Source organism: Mixophyes fleayi, chromosome 1, assembly GCF_038048845.1.
Source record: "Mixophyes fleayi isolate aMixFle1 chromosome 1, aMixFle1.hap1, whole genome shotgun sequence".
Lineage (NCBI taxonomy): Eukaryota > Metazoa > Chordata > Amphibia > Anura > Limnodynastidae > Mixophyes > Mixophyes fleayi.
The window spans coordinates 461,144,031-461,166,444 of NC_134402.1; the positions used below are offsets into that span (position 1 = coordinate 461,144,031).

The 22,414-nt window shown below is 44.4% G+C and overlaps 1 protein-coding gene across 8 annotated transcripts in view; it reads right to left on the reverse strand.

Annotated features, from left to right (window-relative positions):
* The window catches only part of LOC142102719 (NACHT, LRR and PYD domains-containing protein 3-like), a 175,939-nt gene that overhangs the window by 139,248 nt on the left and 14,277 nt on the right, over positions 1–22,414 (reverse strand). For all 8 annotated transcript variants that reach the window (XM_075187361.1, XM_075187359.1, XM_075187356.1 and 5 more), the window contains exon 4: positions 10,344–12,054. In XM_075187361.1, coding sequence (XP_075043462.1) covers positions 10,344–12,054 — 1,711 coding nt within the window. The remainder of the gene's footprint in view (positions 1–10,343; positions 12,055–22,414) is intronic.

A 22,414-nucleotide genomic window follows, 5' to 3' on the forward strand; every position in this document is an offset into this window, starting at 1 on the left:
ACTTCTCTTCCCCCCAGTGTCAGTACATGACCTCGTGTTCTAATACTTCTCTTCCCCCCAGTGTCAGTGCATGTCCTCGTGTTCTAGTACTTCTCCTCCCCCAGTGTCAGTACATGTCTTCGTGTTCTAGTACTTCTCTTCCCCCCAGTGTCAGTACATGTCCTCGTGTTCTAATACTTCTCCTCCCCCAATGTCAGTGCATGTCCTCATGTTCTAGTACTTCTCTTCCCCCCCAGTGTCAGTACATGTCCTCGTGCTCTAGTACATCTCTTCCCCCCAGTGTCAGTACATGTCCTCGTGTTCAAGTACTTCTCTTCCCCCCAGTATCAGTACATGTCCTCGTGTTCTAGTACTTCTCTTCCCCCCAGTGTCAGTACATGTCCACGTGTTCTAGTACTTCTCTTCCCCCAGTGTCAGTACATGTCCTCGTGTTCCAGTACTTCTCTTCCTCCCAGTATCAGTACATGTCCTCGTGTTCTAATACTTCTCCTCCCCCAGTGTCAGTACATGTCCTCGTGTTCCAGTACTTTTCTTCGCCCCAGTGTCAGTACATGTCCTTGTGTTCTAGTACTTCTCTTCCTCCCAGTATGTGTCCTCGTGTTCTAGTACTTCTCTTCCCCCCAGTGTCAGTACATGTCCTCTTGTTCTAATACTTCTCTTACCTCCAGTGTCAGTGCATGCCCTTGTGTTCTAGTACTTCTCTCCCCCCCCCAGTTTCAGTACATGTCCTCGTGTTCTAATACTTCTCTTCCCTCAGTGTCACTGCATGTCCTCGTGTTCTAGTACTTCTCTTCCCCCCAGTTTCAGTACATGTCCACGTGTTCTAGTACTTCTCTTCCCCCCAGTGTAACTGTATGTCCTCGTGTTCTAGTACTTCTCTTCCCCCCAGTGTCAATGCATGTCCTCGTGTTCTAGTACTTCTCTTCCCCCAGTGTCAGTACATGTCTTCGTGTTCTAGTACTTCTCTTCCCCCCAATTTCAGTGCATGTCCTCGTGTTCTAATACTTCTCTTCCCCCCAGTGTCAGTACATGACCTCGTGTTCTAATACTTCTCTTCCCCCCAGTGTCAGTACATGTCCACGTGTTCTAGTACTTCTCTTACCTCCAGTGTCAGTGCATGTCCTCGTGTTCTAGTACTTCTCTTCCCCCCCAGTGTAACTGTATGTCCTCGTGTTCTAGTACTTCTCTTCCCCCCAGTGTCAGTGCATGTCCTTGTGTTCTAGTACTTCTCTTCCCCCAGTGTCAGTACATGTCTTCGTGTTCTAGTACTTCTCTTCCCCCCAGTGTCAGTACATGTCCTCGTGTTCTAATACTTCTCCTCCCCCAATGTCAGTGCATGTCCTCATGTTCTAGTACTTCTCTTCCCCCCCAGTGTCAGTACATGTCCTCGTGCTCTAGTACATCTCTTCCCCCCAGTGTCAGTACATGTCCTCGTGTTCAAGTACTTCTCTTCCCCCCAGTATCAGTACATGTCCTCGTGTTCTAGTACTTCTCTTCCCCCCAATGTCAGTACATGTCCTCGTGTTCTAGTACTTCTCTTCCCCCCAGTGTCAGTGCATGTCCTCGTGTTCTAATACTTCTCTTCCCCCCAGTGTCAGTTCATGTCCTTGTGTTGTAGTACTTCTCTTCCCCCAAGTGTCAGTGCATGTCCTCGTGTTCTAGTACTTCTCTTCCCCCCCCAGTGTCAGTACATGTCCTCGTGTTCTAATACTTCTCTTACCTCCAGTGTCAGTGCATGTCTTCGTGTTCTATTACTTCTCTTCCCCCCAGTGTCAGTGCATGTCCTCATGTTCTAGTACTTCTCTTCCCCCCAGTGTCAGTACATGACCTCGTGTTCTAATACTTCTCTTCCCCCCAGTGTCAGTACATGTCCTCGTGTTCTAGTACTTCTCTTACCTCCAGTGTCAGTGCATGTCCTCGTGTTCTAGTACTTCTCTTCCCCCAGTGTCAGTGCATGTCCTCGTGTTCTAATACTTCTCTTCCCACCAGTGTCAGTGCATGTCCACGTGTTCTAGTACTTCTCTTCCCCCCAGTGTAACTGTATGTCCTCGTGTTCTAGTACTTCTCTTCCTCCCAGTGTCAGTGCATGTCCTCGTGTTCTAGTACTTCTCTTCCCCCAGTGTCAGTACATGTCCTCGTGCTCTAGTACATCTCTTCCCCCCAGTGTCAGTACATGTCCTCGTGTTCAAGTACTTCTCTTCCCCCCAGTGTCAGTGCATGTCCTCGTGTTCTAGTACTTTTCTTCCTTCCAGTGTCAGTACATGTCCTCATGTTCTAGTACTTCTCTTCCCCCCAGTGTCAGTACATGTCCTCGTGTTCTAGTACTTCTCTTCCTCCCAGTGTCAGTACATGTCCTCATGTTCTAATACTTCTCCCTCCCTAGTGTCAGTACATGCCCTCGTGTTCTAGTACTTCTCATCCCCCCAGTGTCAGTACAAGTCCTCGTGTTCTAGTACTTCTCTTCCCCCCAGTGTCAGTACATGTCCTCGTGTTCAAGTACTTCTCTTCCCCCCAGTGTCAGTACATGTCCTCGTGTTCTAGTACTTCTCTTCCCCCCAGTGTCAGTACATGTCCACGTGTTCTAGTACTTCTCTTCCCCCAGTGTCAGTACATGTCCTCGTGTTCCAGTACTTCTCTTCCTCCCAGTATCAGTACATGTCCTCGTGTTCTAATACTTCTCCTCCCCCAGTGTCAGTACATGTCCTCGTGTTCCAGTACTTTTCTTCCCCCCCAGTGTCAGTACATGTCCTTGTGTTCTAGTACTTCTCTTCCTCCCAGTACGTGTCCTCGTGTTCTAGTACTTCTCTTCCCCCCAGTGTCAGTACATGTCCTCTTGTTCTAATGCTTCTCTTACCTCCAGTGTCAGTGCATGTCCTTGTGTTCTAGTACTTCTCTCCCCCCCCCCAGTTTCAGTACATGTCCTCGTGTTCTAATACTTCTCTTCCCCCCAGTGTCAGTACATGACCTCGTGTTCTAATACTTCTCTTCCCCCCAGTGTCAGTGCATGTCCTCGTGTTCTAGTACTTCTCCTCCCCCAGTGTCAGTACATGTCTTCGTGTTCTAGTACTTCTCTTCCCCCCAGTGTCAGTACATGTCCTCGTGTTCTAATACTTCTCCTCCCCAATGTCAGTGCATGTCCTCATGTTCTAGTACTTCTCTTCCCCCCCAGTGTCAGTACATGTCCTCGTGCTCTAGTACATCTCTTCCCCCCAGTGTCAGTACATGTCCTCGTGTTCAAGTACTTCTCTTCCCCCCAGTATCAGTACATGTCCTCGTGTTCTAGTACTTCTCTTCCCCCCAGTGTCAGTACATGTCCACGTGTTCTAGTACTTCTCTTCCCCCAGTGTCAGTACATGTCCTCGTGTTCCAGTACTTCTCTTCCTCCCAGTATCAGTACATGTCCTCGTGTTCTAATACTTCTCCTCCCCCAGTGTCAGTACATGTCCTCGTGTTCCAGTACTTTTCTTCGCCCCAGTGTCAGTACATGTCCTTGTGTTCTAGTACTTCTCTTCCTCCCAGTATGTGTCCTCGTGTTCTAGTACTTCTCTTCCCCCCAGTGTCAGTACATGTCCTCTTGTTCTAATACTTCTCTTACCTCCAGTGTCAGTGCATGCCCTTGTGTTCTAGTACTTCTCTCCCCCCCCCAGTTTCAGTACATGTCCTCGTGTTCTAATACTTCTCTTCCCTCAGTGTCACTGCATGTCCTCGTGTTCTAGTACTTCTCTTCCCCCCAGTTTCAGTACATGTCCACGTGTTCTAGTACTTCTCCTCCCCCCAGTGTAACTGTATGTCCTCGTGTTCTAGTACTTCTCTTCCCCCCAGTGTCAATGCATGTCCTCGTGTTCTAGTACTTCTCTTCCCCCAGTGTCAGTACATGTCTTCGTGTTCTAGTACTTCTCTTCCCCCCAATTTCAGTGCATGTCCTCGTGTTCTAATACTTCTCTTCCCCCCAGTGTCAGTACATGACCTCGTGTTCTAATACTTCTCTTCCCCCCAGTGTCAGTACATGTCCACGTGTTCTAGAACTTCTCTTACCTCCAGTGTCAGTGCATGTCCTCGTGTTCTAGTACTTCTCTTCCCCCCAGTGTAACTGTATGTCCTCGTGTTCTAGTACTTCTCTTCCCCCCAGTGTCAGTGCATGTCCTTGTGTTCTAGTACTTCTCTTCCCCCAGTGTCAGTACATGTCTTCGTGTTCTAGTACTTCTCTTCCCCCCAGTGTCAGTACATGTCCTCGTGTTCTAATACTTCTCCTCCCCCAATGTCAGTGCATGTCCTCATGTTCTAGTACTTCTCTTCCCCCCCAGTGTCAGTACATGTCCTCGTGCTCTAGTACATCTCTTCCCCCCAGTGTCAGTACATGTCCTCGTGTTCAAGTACTTCTCTTCCCCCCAGTATCAGTACATGTCCTCGTGTTCTAGTACTTCTCTTCCCCCCAATGTCAGTACATGTCCTCGTGTTCTAGTACTTCTCTTCCCCCCAGTGTCAGTGCATGTCCTCGTGTTCTAATACTTCTCTTCCCCCCAGTGTCAGTTCATGTCCTTGTGTTGTAGTACTTCTCTTCCCCCAAGTGTCAGTGCATGTCCTCGTGTTCTAGTACTTCTCTTCCCCCCCCAGTGTCAGTACATGTCCTCGTGTTCTAATACTTCTCTTACCTCCAGTGTCAGTGCATGTCTTCGTGTTCTATTACTTCTCTTCCCCCCAGTGTCAGTGCATGTCCTCATGTTCTAGTACTTCTCTTCCCCCCAGTGTCAGTGCATGTCCTCGTGTTCTAGTACTTCTCTTCCCCCCAGTGTCAGTGCATGTCCTCGTGTTCTAGTACTTTTCTTCCCCCAGTGTCAGTACATGTCCTCGTATTCTAGTACTTCTCTTCCCCCCAGTGTCAGTACATGTCCTCGTGTTCTAGTACTTCTCTTCCTCCCAGTGTCAGTACACGTCCTCGTGTTCTAGTACTTCTTTTCCTCCCAGTGTCAGTACACGTCCTCATGTTCTAATACTTCTCCTCCCCCAGTGTCAGTACATGTCCTCGTTTTCTAGTACTTCTCTTCCCCCCAGTGTCAGTGCATGTCTTCGTGTTCTAGTACTTCTCTTCCCCCAGTGTCAGTACATGTCCTCATGTTCTAGTACTTCTCTTCCCCCAGTGTCAGTACATGTCCTCGTGTTCTAGTACTTCTCTTGCCCCCAGTAACAGTGCATGTCCTCGTGTTCTCGTACATCTCTTCCCTCTAGTGTCAGTACATGTCCTCCTGTTCTAATACTTCTCTTCCCCCCAGTGTCAGTGCATGTCCTCATGTTCTAGTACTTTTCTTCCCTCCAGTGTCAGTGCATGTCCTCGTGTTCTAGTACTTCTCTTCCCCCCAGTGTCAGTGCATGTCCTCGTGTTCTAATACTTCTCTTCCCACCAGTGTCAGTGCATGTCCACGTGTTCTAGTACTTCTCTTCCCCCCAGTGTAACTGTATGTCCTCGTGTTCTAGTACTTCTCTTCCTCCCAGTGTCAGTGCATGTCCTCGTGTTCTAGTACTTCTCTTCCCCCAGTGTCAGTACATGTCTTCGTGTTCTAGTACTTCTCTTCCCCCCAGTGTCAGTGCTTGTCCTCGTGTTCTAGTACTTCTCTTCCTCCCAGTGTCAGTGCATGTCCTCGTGTTCTAGTACTTCTCTTCCCCCCCAGTGTCAGTACATGTCCTCGTGCTCTAGTACATCTCTTCCCCCCAGTGTCAGTACATGTCCTCGTGTTCAAGTACTTCTCTTCCCCCCAGTGTCAGTGCATGTCCTCGTGTTCTAGTACTTCTCTTCCCCCAGTGTCAGTACATGTCCTCGTGTTCTAGTACTTCTCTTCCTCCCAGTGTCAGTACATGTCCTCATGTTCTAATACTTCTCCTCCCCCAGTGTCAGTACATGCCCTCGTGTTCTAGTACTTCTCATCCCCCCAGTGTCAGTACAAGTCCTTGTGTTCTAGTACTTCTCTTCCCCCCAGTGTCAGTACATGTCCTCGTGTTCTAGTACTTCTCTTCCCCCCAGTGTCAGTACATGTCCACGTGTTCTAGTACTTCTCTTCCCCCAGTGTCAGTACATGTCCTCGTGTTCCAGTACTTCTCTTCCTCCCAGTATCAGTACATGTCCTCGTGTTCTAATACTTCTCCTCCCCCAGTGTCAGTACATGTCTTCGTGTTCCAGTACTTTTCTTCGCCCCAGTGTCAGTACATGTCCTTGTGTTCTAGTACTTCTCTTCCTCCCAGTATGTGTCCTCGTGTTCTAGTACTTCTCTTCCCCCCAGTGTCAGTACATGTCCTCTTGTTCTAATACTTCTCTTACCTCCAGTGTCAGTGCATGCCCTTGTGTTCTAGTACTTCTCTCCCCCCCCCAGTTTCAGTACATGTCCTCGTGTTCTAATACTTCTCTTCCCTCAGTGTCACTGCATGTCCTCGTGTTCTAGTACTTCTCTTCCCCCCAGTTTCAGTACATGTCCACGTGTTCTAGTACTTCTCTTCCCCCCAGTGTAACTGTATGTCCTCGTGTTCTAGTACTTCTCTTCCCCCCAGTGTCAATGCATGTCCTCGTGTTCTAGTACTTCTCTTCCCCCAGTGTCAGTACATGTCTTCGTGTTCTAGTACTTCTGTTCCCCCCAATTTTAGTGCATGTCCTCGTGTTCTAATACTTCTCTTCCCCCCAGTGTCAGTACATGACCTCGTGTTCTAATACTTCTCTTCCCCCCAGTGTCAGTACATGTCCACGTGTTCTAGTACTTCTCTTACCTCCAGTGTCAGTGCATGTCCTCGTGTTCTAGTACTTCTCTTCCCCCCAGTGTAACTGTATGTCCTCGTGTTCTAGTACTTCTCTTCCCCCCAGTGTCAGTGCATGTCCTTGTGTTCTAGTACTTCTCTTCCCCCAGTGTCAGTACATGTCTTCGTGTTCTAGTACTTCTCTTCCCCCCAGTGTCAGTACATGTCCTCGTGTTCTAATACTTCTCCTCCCCCAATGTCAGTGCATGTCCTCATGTTCTAGTACTTCTCTTCCCCCCCAGTGTCAGTACATGTCCTCGTGCTCTAGTACATCTCTTCCCCCCAGTGTCAGTACATGTCCTCGTGTTCAAGTACTTCTCTTCCCCCCAGTATCAGTACATGTCCTCGTGTTCTAGTACTTCTCTTCCCCCCAATGTCAGTACATGTCCTCGTGTTCTAGTACTTCTCTTCCCCCCAGTGTCAGTGCATGTCCTCGTGTTCTAATACTTCTCTTCCCCCCAGTGTCAGTTCATGTCCTTGTGTTCTAGTACTTCTCTTCCCCCAAGTGTCAGTGCATGTCCTCGTGTTCTAGTACTTCTCTTCCCCCCCCAGTGTCAGTACATGTCCTCGTGTTCTAATACTTCTCTTACCTCCAGTGTCAGTGCATGTCTTCGTGTTCTATTACTTCTCTTCCCCCCAGTGTCAGTGCATGTCCTCATGTTCTAGTACTTCTCTTCCCCCCAGTGTCAGTGCATGTCCTCGTGTTCTAGTACTTCTCTTCCCCCCAGTGTCAGTGCATGTCCTCGTGTTCTAGTACTTTTCTTCCCCAGTGTCAGTACATGTCCTCGTATTCTAGTACTTCTCTTCCCCCCAGTGTCAGTACATGTCCTCGTGTTCTAGTACTTCTCTTCCTCCCAGTGTCAGTACACGTCCTCGTGTTCTAGTACTTCTTTTCCTCCCAGTGTCAGTACACGTCCTCATGTTCTAATACTTCTCCTCCCCAGTGTCAGTACATGTCCTCGTTTTCTAGTACTTCTCTTCTCCCAGTGTCAGTGCATGTCTTCGTGTTCTAGTACTTCTCTTCCCCCAGTGTCAGTACATGTCCTCATGTTCTAGTACTTCTCTTCCCCAGTGTCAGTACATGTCCTCGTGTTCTAGTACTTCTCTTGCCCCCAGTAACAGTGCATGTCCTCGTGTTCTCGTACATCTCTTCCCTCTAGTGTCAGTGCATGTCCTCATGTTCTAGTACTTTTCTTCCTCCAGTGTCAGTGCATGTCCTCGTGTTCTAGTACTTCTCTTCCCCCCAGTGTCAGTGCATGTCCTCGTGTTCTAATACTTCTCTTCCCACCAGTGTCAGTGCATGTCCACGTGTTCTAGTACTTCTCTTCCCCCAGTGTAACTGTATGTCCTCGTGTTCTAGTACTTCTCTTCCTCCCAGTGTCAGTGCATGTCCTCGTGTTCTAGTACTTCTCTTCCCCCAGTGTCAGTACATGTCTTCGTGTTCTAGTACTTCTCTTCCCCCCAGTGTCAGTGCTTGTCCTCGTGTTCTAGTACTTCTCTTCCTCCCAGTGTCAGTGCATGTCCTCGTGTTCTAGTACTTCTCTTCCCCCCCAGTGTCAGTACATGTCCTCGTGCTCTAGTACATCTCTTCCCCCCAGTGTCAGTACATGTCCTCGTGTTCAAGTACTTCTCTTCCCCCCAGTGTCAGTGCATGTCCTCGTGTTCTAGTACTTCTCTTCCCCCAGTGTCAGTACATGTCCTCGTGTTCTAGTACTTCTCTTCCTCCCAGTGTCAGTACATGTCCTCATGTTCTAATACTTCTCCTCCCCCAGTGTCAGTACATGCCCTCGTGTTCTAGTACTTCTCATCCCCCCAGTGTCAGTACAAGTCCTCGGTTCTAGTACTTCTCTTCCCCCCAGTGTCAGTACATGTCCTCGTGTTCTAGTACTTCTCTTCCCCCCAGTGTCAGTACATGTCCACGTGTTCTAGTACTTCTCTTCCCCCAGTGTCAGTACATGTCCTCGTGTTCCAGTACTTCTCTTCCTCCCAGTATCAGTACATGTCCTCGTGTTCTAATACTTCTCCTCCCCCAGTGTCAGTACATGTCCTCGTGTTCCAGTACTTCTCTTCCTCCCAGTATCAGTACATGTCCTCGTGTTCTAATACTTCTCTTCCCTCCAGTGTCAGTACATGTCCTCGTGTTCTAGTACTTCTCTTCCCCACCAGTTTCAGTACATGTCCTTGTGTTCTAGTACTTCTCTTCCCTCCAGTGTCAGTACATGTCCTCGTGTTCTAATACTTCTCTTCCCCCCAGTGTCAGTACATGTCCTCGTGTTCTAATACTTCTCTTCCCCTCAGTGTCACTACATGTCCTCGTGTTCTAATACTTCTCTTCCTTTGAAGAATGTTTCCTGTACCTTGTTATAACTTGATATATATGACAGTTTCTGTCATGTCTTCCCTCCTCTGCTCCAAACTATACATATTAAGATACTTTAGTCTTCCTGGGTAAGTTTTGTGCTGTAGGCCATGCACTATTTTAGTTGCCCTTCTTTGTACAGTAGATTATACTGAAATGTTCTGTCCTATCCATTGTGACACATGGCCCATAGAATGGTGAGTTGTTATACAGGGTGAATTACTAATAAACATGTTACCAGGTCACATAAAAGATCATTACCAGGTTTATGTACCAGGCTGTATAACCTATATGAATATCACCCCAGGTGGGGTATGAGATCTACGCTTGCTGCGCTGTCACATTTCTGGGGTTACCCTCTGTGGGAATAATAATGTTGGCAGGTATGGAGATTGTTACTGCTGCCCTGGTAGGTAAGTAGGAGGAGGGGGACATGATGGACAGAGAGAAGAGGGATGAGAAGAGGGGAGGAAATCCTACACAAAATGTCTCTGTTCTGGAAGCTGTGTGACAGCATCACCGGAGGTTTCCATGAAGAATGTGAACCGTTACCAGTGTTACTGTATGTTACCCACATAAATCTCTACTTACAGCCCTAGGTAGAGCCATTAGTAGCCCATCAGTGGAGTAGACTCTGATATATGATCCCTTGAGGAGGTTGCTGGAGATAGAGCTTTATACAGGGAAAGTAGATTTATGGCAACTGTACATCCAAACCACGTATTAAAGGAGAATTCCATATTAAATATATTAACATCCCCCTTCCAACAACTAGGACATCACTCTGTCCCCCCTCACTGACAACAAGGGGAAGGGTTGATTCAGAAGTGCGTATCTAACACTGCCAGTGACATAACCAGGCCGCGGCTCTCTCCATTCCTGCTAGACACTGTTTACACTATAACTGTGGGAGGGGAAAATTATCTAAAAATACATTTATGGTTGAATTATCCTTTAATTCATCTGTTCCCTTTTATTTTAACAACCATCTATTAAATAAATTATCTTCTTAAAGATTTCCAGTATATTATTCTTTACCCACCATGACTGATCACCTACAAAGGGAAGTAACTTAAATATTATCCCATACTTATTGATTATATTAGCTTCAAATCTTAGATTTACTTCCTGAACATCTACAGGATGGGTCTAGGTGGGTTCTAGGTCACAAAGAAACTTTATTCTCAGTAATGTGGCAAATACTTACCGAAGTATTGAACATTTTGAAAGTGCTTTAGATAGAACATTCCGAGCCTTTGGTCCTATTGTGTAGAACTCAAAAGAAACAATATGTTTTATTGTACTTCTGTGCAAGCAGTAGGCTACAACTCGGTAATCAATGGTGTACTGGATCCATTTGTCACAATAATGATCTGTAATATTCACATTAGGAAAGTGAGACATCATTCTCTCCACATAGTCCTTATCCTGTGTCTCGTACAGGCAGCAGAGTATTTCATTATGGTATTCTGATGGATTTCTCTTTAGCCATTCCTCCAAGACAGGTTTTTCTCTGAAGGTAATTGTGCAACCAATACTTCTCAGAGTCTCCTGAATTTGTTTCTCACTTGAAAGGCCAAATAAGAATCGTACAGTTAATTTTAGATGTGCATAATCTTCTGATGCCTTCAGTAAATCTTTCACTTTCCGAATTTTTAAGTCAATGAAAGGTTCTTTCCCCGATTTCTCATCCAGGACATAGTACAGAGCAGCAAAGAACTCCTGCACACTCAGATGGATGAAGCTGTAGCAAGTGCAGGTCTCAATGTCCCTTTGAAAGATGTTCTCATTCAGAAACACAGACTCAAGCTCTGACATAGACAGTCCATGTCTGACAAGATCAGATTCTTCAAACAGAATTCTCCTGTTCCAAACTCCTTCAATGGCCAAAGTACACAGCTTCTTTATATATGTGATTATAGACTGGTCTGACTTTCTTCCGTGATACTTTATTAAACCCTTTAGGTACACCAGGTAAATGGATGTGGATGTCTTGGAATCAATTAAAGGTAATCCCTCTTTTAGTAGCGGTTCCATTACAGTACATACAATCCAGCAAATTATAGGGACCACACACATGGTGAACAGAGTATCATTATCCTTAATTGTATTAAGAGCCAGGTCTGCTTGTTCTTTGGTTTTAAAGAAATTAGAGAAATAATTTTCGCGTTCATTTCCTGTAAATCCTAGAATTTCCACATATCGAGGACATTCAACAAAATCCGTCAACTTTGTCAATGAGAGTGGTCGTGTGGTGATGATTAGAGAACTTTCCGTGAAAATTGTTTTTCTAAACAAACTGTTTAGAAGTATTTCTTTGGAGATCTCCTTAAACGGGTCTTCAATAACCTCAGTAATATTCATTGAAGACCATTGTAATTCATCAAAACCATCAACAATAAAAAGTATTCCTTCAGACTTAACAAAGATTGACTGCAACACTTCAGGTGGACATTTCAGTAGACAATATCTAGATAAATACCTATCCAGGCTTATTGTACCAGTGATGGTGTTGACTTCTCTACAGCTCATGTAAAATACAAACTGAAACTTGTCTTTATACAGATTCCCAGAGGCCCAGTCCAGCATGATCTTCTGGGATGTCATAGTTTTTCCTATCCCGGCAGGTCCTTGTAGCACCACAAACTTGGGAATAATTCCATCCTCTTCGGGATCAAACAGAGTTTGTATAGTAGTTGGAGAATGTTCATGAGAAGATCTGTTTGTCATAATCTGTAGATGCCTCTGGCCTGAAGATAATATCTCATGTTGTCTTTCCTCTTCAGTCCTTTGATTCTTGATCAGTAAAAGACTGGTGTATCCTTTCCCCAGATTTAAAGCTTTCCTGAACATTTTATCATGATGTTTAATGACATGGTATTTCTCTCTCATGTGATCCATGTATCGTAATCTGCAGTCTGTATAGATTTAAAAATATATATTACTTTGGTGACAAGTATATAAAAACACAGAGAAGACATATATTTTAAACATTATGTAAGATGCATCTATGAATTTCATACATTTAAACTGTGACTGTGATTGGGGTGCCAGAAATGTTTTGTGGGGCTGCACTCCCATCTAACAAGCAGGAAAGTTTGCCATTTCTATGATCATTAAATAGAGCGTGACCTTGTCTGTTACTGGCCTTCTACATCTTGTTAGCAGTATATGTCTACAGGTATGTAATAGTCACAGATATTATACAGAGCATGGCCACGTCTGATTGTTGCTTCCTGTTAGCAGTGTGATATAGAAGGTCAGTAATAGCCACAGATATTATACAGAGCATGGCCACGTCTGATTGTTGCTTCCTGTTAGCAGTGTGATATAGAAGGTCAGTAATAGCCACAGATATTATACAGAGCGTGGTCATGTCTGATTGTTACTTCCTGTTGGCAGTGTGATATGGAAGGTCAGTAATAGCCACAGATATTATACAGAGCGTGGTCATGTCTGATTGTTACTTCCTGTTGGCAGTGTGATATAGAAGGTCAATAATAGTCACAGCTATTATACAGAACGTGGCCACGTCTGATTGTTGCTTCCTGCTGGCAGTGTGATATAGAAGGTCAGTAATAGTCACAGATATTATACAGAGCGTGGCCACGTCTAATTGTTCCTTCCTGCTGGCAGTGTGATATAGAAGGTCAGTAATAGCCACAGATATTATACAGAGCGTGGCCACGTCTAACTGTTGCTTCCTGCTGGCAGTGTGATATAGAAGGTCAGTAATAGTCACAGATATTATACAGAGCATGGCCACGTCTGATTGTTGCTTCCTGCTGGCAGTGTGATATAGAAGGTCAGTAATAGTCACAGATATTATACACAGCGTGGCCACGTCTGATTGTTACTTCCTGCTGGCAGTGTGATATAGAAGGTCAGTAATAGTCACAGATATTATACAAAGCGTGGTCACGTCTGATTGTTGCTTCCTGCTGGCAGTGTGATATAGAAGGTCAGTAATAGTCACAGATATTATACAGAGCATGGCCACGTCTGATTGTTGCTTACTGTTGGCAATGTGATATAGAAGGTCAGTAATAGTCACAGATATTATACAGAACGTGGCCACGTCTGATTGTTACTTCCTGCTGGCAGTGTGATATAGAAGGTCAGTAATCACCACAGATATTATACAGAGCATGGCCACGTCTGATTGTTGCTTCCTGTTGGCAGTGTGATATAGAAGGTCAGTATTAGTCACAGATATTATACAGAGCGTGGTCACGTCTAGCTGTTGCTTCCTGTTGGCAGTGTGATATAGAAGGTCAGTAATAGCCACAGCTATTATACACAGCGTGGCCACGTCTGATTGTTGCTTCCTGCTGGCAGTGTGATATAGAAGGTCAGTAATAGCCACAGCTATTATACAGAACGTGGCCACGTCTGATTGTTGCTTCCTGCTGGCAGTGTGATATAGAAGGTCAGTAATAGTCACAGATATTATACACAGCGTGGCCACGTCTGATTGTTACTTCCTGCTGGCAGTGTGATATAGAAGGTCAGTAATAGTCACAGATATTATACAAAGCGTGGTCACGTCTGATTGTTGCTTCCTGCTGGCAGTGTGATATAGAAGGTCAGTAATAGTCACAGATATTATACAGAGCATGGCCACGTCTGATTGTTGCTTACTGTTGGCAATGTGATATAGAAGGTCAGTAATAGTCACAGATATTATACAGAACGTGGCCACGTCTGATTGTTACTTACTGTTGGCAATGTGATATAGAAGGTCAGTAATAGTCACAGATATTATACAGAACGTGGCCACGTCTGATTGTTGCTTCCTGCTGGCAGTGTGATATAGAAGGTCAGTAATAGTCACAGCTATTATACAGAACGTGGTCACGTCTGATTGTTGCTTACTGTTGGCAATGTGATATAGAAGGTCAGTAATAGTCACAGATATTATACAGAACGTGGCCACGTCTGATTGTTGCTTCCTGCTGGCAGTGTGATATAGAAGGTCAGTAATAGTCACAGATATTATACAGAACGTGGCCACGTCTGATTGTTACTTACTGTTGGCAGTGTGATATAGAAGGTCAGTAATAGTCACAGATATTATACAGAACGTGGCCACGTCTGATTGTTGCTTCCTGCTGGCAGTGTGATATAGAAGGTCAGTAATAGTCACAGATATTATACAGAACGTGGCCACGTCTGATTGTTACTCACTGTTGGCAGTGTGATATAGAAGGTCAGTAATAGTCACAGATATTATACAGAGCGTGGCCACGTCTGATTGTTGCTTCCTGCTGGCAGTGTGATATAGAAGGTCAGTAATAGTCACAGATATTATACAGAACGTGGTCACGTCTGATTGTTGCTTCCTGTTGGCAGTGTGAGATGGAAGGTCATGAAGTTGATCAAGTTTTTTATAATTGTGTGATCCCATAGTGATTGATTAATATTGTTCATTCATATTGTGATTGTGTAATTCCATGGTGATTATTTATTGTTGTTCATTCGCATACAAATGAACAACAATAAATATGAATTAATCACTATGGGATTACAGTCTAGAGATGTGCACTGGCGACTTTTGGAGTCTTGTGTTTTGTGTTTTGGATTCGGATTTGCTCGATGTTTTGGGTTCGGATTTGTTTCGCAAAACACCTGCCGAAAGGTTTTGGTTCGGATTAAAGGTTTTGGATTCGGATTTTTTTTTAAAAAAACATAAAAAGTGTAAAAATTACGTTTTTGGGCTTCTTTTCACTCCTACGCTATTATTAACCTCAATAACATTAAATAACAATCATTTACACTAATTTAAAGGCTATTCTGAACACCTAACACCTCACAATTTATTTATTTATTTTTTACAAAACGTTGCAACGAGGTATCTTTCAGGACTGCGTAGAGGAGTGTTCCTCACCATAAAACTGAACACCCATCAACTGGTCTTAATTACACCCAAAAATAGTATCTGGACTGCATAGAGTAGTGGGCACTGGGCACCACAATAAAATATATAGTAAACCTTCAACAGGTCTGAATTACACCCCAAAATAGTATCTGGACTGCGTAGAGTAGTGGGCACTGGGCACCACAATAAAATATATAGTAAACCTTCAACAGGTCTGAATTACACCCCAAAAAATCGTATCTAGACTGCGTAGAGGAATGGCCACTGGCCACCACAATATAATATATATAAAACCTTCAACAGAAGTGATTTACAGCCAAAAAATAGTATTTGGACTGCGTAGAGTAGTGGGCACTGGGCACCACAATAAAATATATAGTAAACCTTCAACAGGTCTGAATTACACCCCAAAAAATCGTATCTGGACTGCGTAGAGTAGTGGGCACTGGTCACCACAATATAATATAGATAAAACCCTCAACAGGGCTGATTTACAGCCAAAAAATAGTATCTGGACTGCGTAGAGTAGTGGGCACTGGGCACCACAATTAAATATATAGTAAACCTTCAACAAGTCTGAATTACACCCCAAAAAATCGTATCTGGACTGCGTAGAGTAGTGGGCACTGGGCACCACAATGATATATATATATATATATATATATATATATATATATAAAACCTTCAACAGGGCTGAATTACAGCCAAAAAATTGTATCTGGACTGTGTAGAGTAGTGGGCACTGGGCACCACAATATAATATAGATAAAACCTTCAACAGGGCTGAATTACAGCCAAAAAATTGTATCTGGACTGTGTAGAGTAGTGGGCACTGGGCACCACAATATAATGTATATAAAACCTTCAACAGGCCTTAATTACACTGCACATACAGCTGCTCCTCAATCCTCTCCATCATATACATGTTGGAGTTTCAGCGTGTCAAAACCTCTTGTTTTTGATAATGACAGTGCATTTTGAATATTTTGCAATTTGCCCCTTAACAGTGAATGTACTTTATCTATGATACGCATCTATCTTTCTTGACTGCGTAGTGTGGTGGCCCCGGTACACAATTTGGTACCGAGGCCACAATATAATTAAAAAACCCTCCACGGGTCAGAATTTAACCAAAAAAGGGTATGGACTGCGTAGTGTGGTGGCCCAGGTACACAATTTGGTACCGAGGCCACAATATAATTAAAAAACCCTCCACGGGTCAGAATTTCACCAAAAAAGGGTATGGACTGCACAGTGTAGTGGCCCCGGTAGTAAATTTGGTGCCGGGGCCACAATACCTCCTCCAACTTACAAGTGTAGTGTTTATAAAGACAGACAGCGTCGAAGTGTTATTTGTTGACTTTATTAACCCTAAAATTGTCCCTGTTGCAAATATTCGTGCAATGCAGAGTGACTTTTTCATTTAAAGACTCAAGCTTTCAAGTGTAGTGTTTATAAAATATAAACAACAATACAGTAGTTCTAGAGCACGTCAATACCTCTTGGTTTAAAATTATGACAGGGCATTTTACTTTTGATTTAATTTCTCGAATTTGGTGAAATTTGGTTAGACTTTTTGAACATGGCAAACGACTGTTGAATGGTCATATAATGCAAAAATAAAAATTGAAAAATGGAATTGTCCTTGGGCCCTCCCACCCACCCTTATGTTGTTGAAATAGGACATGCACACTTTAACAAACCAATCATTTCAGCGACAGGGCCTACCAAACAACTGTGGCTGAAATGATTGGTTTGTTTGGGACCCCACACCAAAAAAGCTATTCATCTCTCCCTGTACAGACTAAACAGGCTCTACTGAGGCAAGATGTCGTCCTCATCCTCAACCTCTGATTCCTCTCCCCCTACAGTGTGTACTTCCTCCTCCTCACACATTATCAATTCGTCCCTGCTGGACTCTACAACCACAGGTCCCTCTGTACTATCTGGAGGGCAGTGCTGTACTTCATTGAGGAAATTATTATTCATTTTTATAAACATCATTTTTTCGACGTTGTGAGGAAGCAACCTCCTTCGCCGCTCACTGACCAGGTTCCCCGCTGCACTAAAAACTCTTTCCGAGTACACACTGGAGGGGGGACAACTCAGGGAAAATAGAGCCAGTTTGTACAGGGGCTTCCAAACTGCCTTTTTTTCCTGTGGACTGTCTGAAATGTCTATTTGGATGGTGTCAGCAAAATAATCCTCCACCATTTTTTCAATTGTGACAGCATCCAATGCAGCGACAGTAGACATGTCTGCAATGGTTGGCAGGTCCTTCAGTCCGGACCAGATGTTATCAGCATCCCCGCCAGCGGGTCTTTTAGGAAAACTGAGCTTTTTCCTCGCAGCCATAGATGTGGAAGAAAATGAGGGTGGAGCTGTTGGCATGTCACGGTCCTCTTCGGAGGACAATTTCCTGACCAGCAGGTCTTTGCACCTCTGTAGACTTGTGTCCGCCGGAAACAGAGACACAACATACGCTTTAAACCGAGGATCGAGCACGGTGGCCAGAATATATTCCTCTGACTTTAAAAGAGTGACCACCCTCGGATCCTGGCAAAGCGTACGAAGGGCTACATCCACAAGAGCTACATGCTTGGTGGAATCGCAATGGTTTACCAGCTCCTCCCTCACTTTCTCCAGCTGCTTCTGCAACAGCCTGATCAGGGGAATCACCTGACTCAAGCTGGCAGTGTCGGAACTGACTTCTCGTTTGGCAAGTTCAAACGGCTGGAGAACCTTGCACAACACGGAAATCAGTCTCCACTGTGCTTGACTCAGGCGCATCCCCACTCCTTTTCCTATGTCGTAGGTGGCTGTGTAGGCTTTAATGGCCTTTTGCTGCTCCTCCATCCTCTGCAGCATATAGAGGGTGGAGTTCCAGCGCGTCACAACCTCTTGTTTGAGGTGATGGCAGGGCAGGTTCATGGTTTTTTGATGTGCCTCTAGTCTGCGGTAGGCACTGGCTGAATGCCGAAAGTGTCCAGCAATTTTGCGCGCCACCGCAAGCATCTCCTGCACACCCCTGTCACTCTTTAGGTAATGCTGCACCACCAAATTAATGGTGTGCGCAAAACATGGGACGTGCTGGAAATTGCCCATATTTAATGCCCGCACAATGTTACTGGCATTGTCTGACACCACAAATCCCCATGAGAGTCTAAGTGGGGTAAGCCACTGGGAGATAATTTCCCTCAGTTTCTCTAATATGTTGTCAGCATTGTGCCTCTTATTAAACCCTGTAATACACAATGTTGCCTGCCTTTGCACGAGCAGCCATTTTGTAGATGCTGTTACTGATACAGCTGTTGATGTTGCTGCGGGAGGGGATGCATCTACCCAGTGGGCTGTCACAGTCATATAGTCCTTCGTTTGCCCAGAACCACTTGTCTACATGTCCGTGGTTAAGTGGACATTGGGTACAACCGCATTTTTTAGAGCACTGAGGACACTTGATCGTACTTCTCTGTACATCTTTGGTATCGCCTGCCTAGTGAAGTGGAATCTCGAGGGGATTTGGTACCGGGGACACAATACCTCCATCAACCCTCTAAATCCCACTCCACTGATGGCGGACACCGGGCGTACGTCTAAGACCAACATTGCAGTCACAGCCGCAGTTATACGCTTTGCAATAGGGTGACTACTATCGTATTTTGTGGTCATGGCAAACGACTGTTGGACGGTCAATTGTTTGGTGAAAGACTTAGCCGTCTTACGACTTCCCCTCTGGGAAGATGACCGACTAACAGCAGCAACAGCAGCAGTGGCAGTAGTAGGCGTACCTCTGCAGGATTCCTCGGATGAATCCCGTATTGAGGAGGACTCAGTCTGGCTGCTGACTTGGCCTGCAGGACTGAATCTGATGGAGATTGTGGAGGAAGTGGACGAGGAGGGTGTTGCTGGTGTGTATCCAACTGGACCACGGGATTTAGGTGTCCCTGTACCGATGAGGGTCCTAGCCCCAGTTCCTGAACTAACCACTGAACTATGAAGGTTATTCAGGTGACGTATAAGGGAGGATGTTCCTAGGTGGGCAAGATCCTTACCCCTGCTTATTTGAGCTTTACATAAGCTACATATGGCCATACATTGGTTGTCCGGATTTGGATAAAAATAACTCCAGACCGAAGAGGTGCATTTTTTGGTCTTCTGACCAGGCATGACAATGGGCTTTTTCATCCCATGGACATCAGCTGTTTCCCCCCCTGGTGCCTCATTTACAATAACCACATCACCATCCTCATCATCAAGTTCCTCCACAGCACCAGCTACATCAATAGCCTCCTCTAGAGCCACGTCTTCCCGTACAGTGATGGGAAGGTCAGGCTTCACAACCACCAACACCCTTGGACTCGCCTTGGGGATTTGTGATACTTTCTCTTTAGAAAGCAGAGTTTTTTGCTGTTTTGTTGCTGTCTTCAATTTTTTGTAGGGGGGGGAGGAGGAGGACGGCTAAGATCCTTGGGTGAAGCTGAACCACTAGTCATGAACACGGGCCAGGGCCTAAGCCGTTCCTTGCCACTCCGTGTCGTAAATGGAATATTGGCAACTTTACGTTTCTCCGCAGATGATTTTAAGTTTCGCTTTTTGCTACTTTTTCTTAACTTGGGCTTTTTGGATTTTACATGCCCGGTACTACGAGATTGGGCATCGGGCTTGGAAGACGACGTTGATGGCATTTCATCGTCTATGTCATGACTAGTGGCAGCAGCTTCAGCATTAGGAGGAAGTGGGTCTTGATCTTTCCCTACTTTATCATCCAAATTTTTGGTCTCCATTCTATGTAGCACAAGATACTGCAGAATGTGTGAACTTGGTAATATTGCAGTACCAATGGACTTATACTGCTGGATTGGTTTTGCAACTTTTGTGGTAATTTTTTTTTTTTATTTAATATTTTTTTGAATTTTTTAGTATAACTTTTTTTTACTTTTTAAAACAATTGGGAATAATGGGGAAATAACAATGCCCTTACAAGCACAGAGCACTGGACACAGCACCACTGGACTGAACAGGACACAGCACAGGACCCAGCCGCACCACTGAACTCTAAATTGACAGAGCACAGCACACAGCACCACTGCACTGATACTGCAGAATGTGTGAACTTTATAATATTTCAGTAACACTGGACTTTTACTGCTGAATGTGTGAACTTGGTAATATTGCAGTACTCAATGGACAAATAATGCTGGATTGGTTTTGCAAATTTTGTGGTAATTTTTTTTTTTTTTTTAATTATTTTTGGGTATACCTTTTTTTAACTTTTTAAAACACTTGGGAATAATGGGGAAATAACAATGCCCTTAGAGGCACAGAGCACTGGACACAGCACCACTGGACTGAACAGGACACAGCACAGGACCCAGCAGCACCACTGAACTCTAAATTCACAGAGCACAGCACACAGCACCACTGGACTGAACAGGACACAGCACAGGACCCAGCAGCACCACTGAACTCAGAAGGACAGAGCACAGCACACAGCACCACTGGACTGATACTGCAGAACACAGCTCAGCACAGCACTAAACACCACAGCTCAGCACACAACTAGTCAGCACAGCACGAGATCTACCAGGACAGAGGACCACCTAACCTAACACAACCTTCTTCTACCCTGATCAATGCCCGAGTAAAGATGGCGGCGTCTAGCGGGGAATTTATAGGATCCGAGTATCGCGAGATCCGACAGCGGGATTATGAGTCACAGCCTCGGTTACAGTTTTGAATTTGGCGCCAATACCCGGATCTGTCTCGGATCCGACTCGGATCGGAAACGTTCAGGTGGGCTCGGATTTCAGAAATCCGAGTGCGCTCATCTCTAGATTACATGATTATAAAAAACTTCACCAACAGCACAAATCATCACTATAGGATTGGTGTTGTGATTTTACTGAATGACAACAAATAATTCTATGTCGTTTTAGGCAACTAGCTTGATAATAGCAAGAGAATTCTAATCAGTGGATGAGAATGATAACAAGCAAAACATAGTTACTTACAGTTATACTTTTTTCCTTCTATTATTAAGTAACAAAGATAAAAACGGAAAAAGAATTATCATGTATCTAAAAAGATGCCCATCTACCCATATTAATATCAATGAAGAGAGGTTATTCAATTATATGATGAAACTATAGTGTTAAGTACACTGCAATAATGTCTCACAGATTCGTGAAGGATTAATTAGCCATTGATACTAACCAATAAGAGAAACAAGATCAGTGAAAACTGCTTGGTCAAACAGAATTTAAAAATACCCTATATACCCGTGCATCGGGTTTGCCTAGATGAAGCTGTGAGGGAAACGCGCTTTTGTGGTTTCGCTGGTCTGCACTGTAGTTCCTACTAACAGAAGTTCCCATCATTATATTATTATTATAACTATATTGCAATGGGAAGTCCCGATCGGCGCCTTAGTATTTAGGAGGTAGTCTGAGAATTCTCCGTTGCTCACTGCATTATATCTCCTCCAGCCCAAGTGAGAACGGAGGGTTTGAGGGACAGCAAATTTACCTTGTATCGCTATTAGTGATGGGAAATCTAGTTCATTTTGAAGATTAGTTCATTCTGATCTAGTTCACACAAAAGATTAGTTCAAAAGATTAGTTCATTTCACTCATTTTACTCATTTGACTCAGTAGTTAATTTAGTTCATTTAGCTCAGTTAGTTCAGTTAGATCACTGGCTCTGGGACACTGCTGAGAGAAGTGATTGGAGACATAGATCTAGTCTATTACACATACTGTAGGCATATATACTACATCTCATTAGATGAGTTAGAGTCCTGTTAAAATGATTAGATAAGTTTAATATGTCAGATCATTTTTAATATTTTAAAAAGGGCAATCACTTATACAAAAACTAGTAGTGACATGTTGAGCTCTGCAAAGTTAATTACATTTTCATTTTTATTTTTTATTTCCATAATATGCAAATGAAAAAGACCCAAATTCAGAGTATTATAAAAAAAAGTGTCACTTTTTTGCTTTTAAAATTGAGATCAGTGCAATCAGGATATAGGGGAGATGTATCAAACCTTAGGGGGGAATTTTTACAGCTGTAAAAAGACCCAAAATAGGCATCACGTCACTGGGGGCGTGACCAAAATGGCGCAATTCACAAAGCCACGCCCCCTACGCCCATACCCCGACCCAGGAACTCCCAGATGTAACCAACATAAAGTTGACTAATCAGCTTGTCATTTATCTAGCAGAGTCTATAAAATGACAGAAACTGATTAGTTGCTATGGGCAACGTTTCCATTTTATCTCTCTTGAAGGTTTAATACATCTCCCCTGTATATATGGTGCAGTAAACAGAACTACAGTATATAACATGCAGCACTCAGCAGTGCAGTGTGTCTTGAGCTGACAGGGAAGGGAATGTAT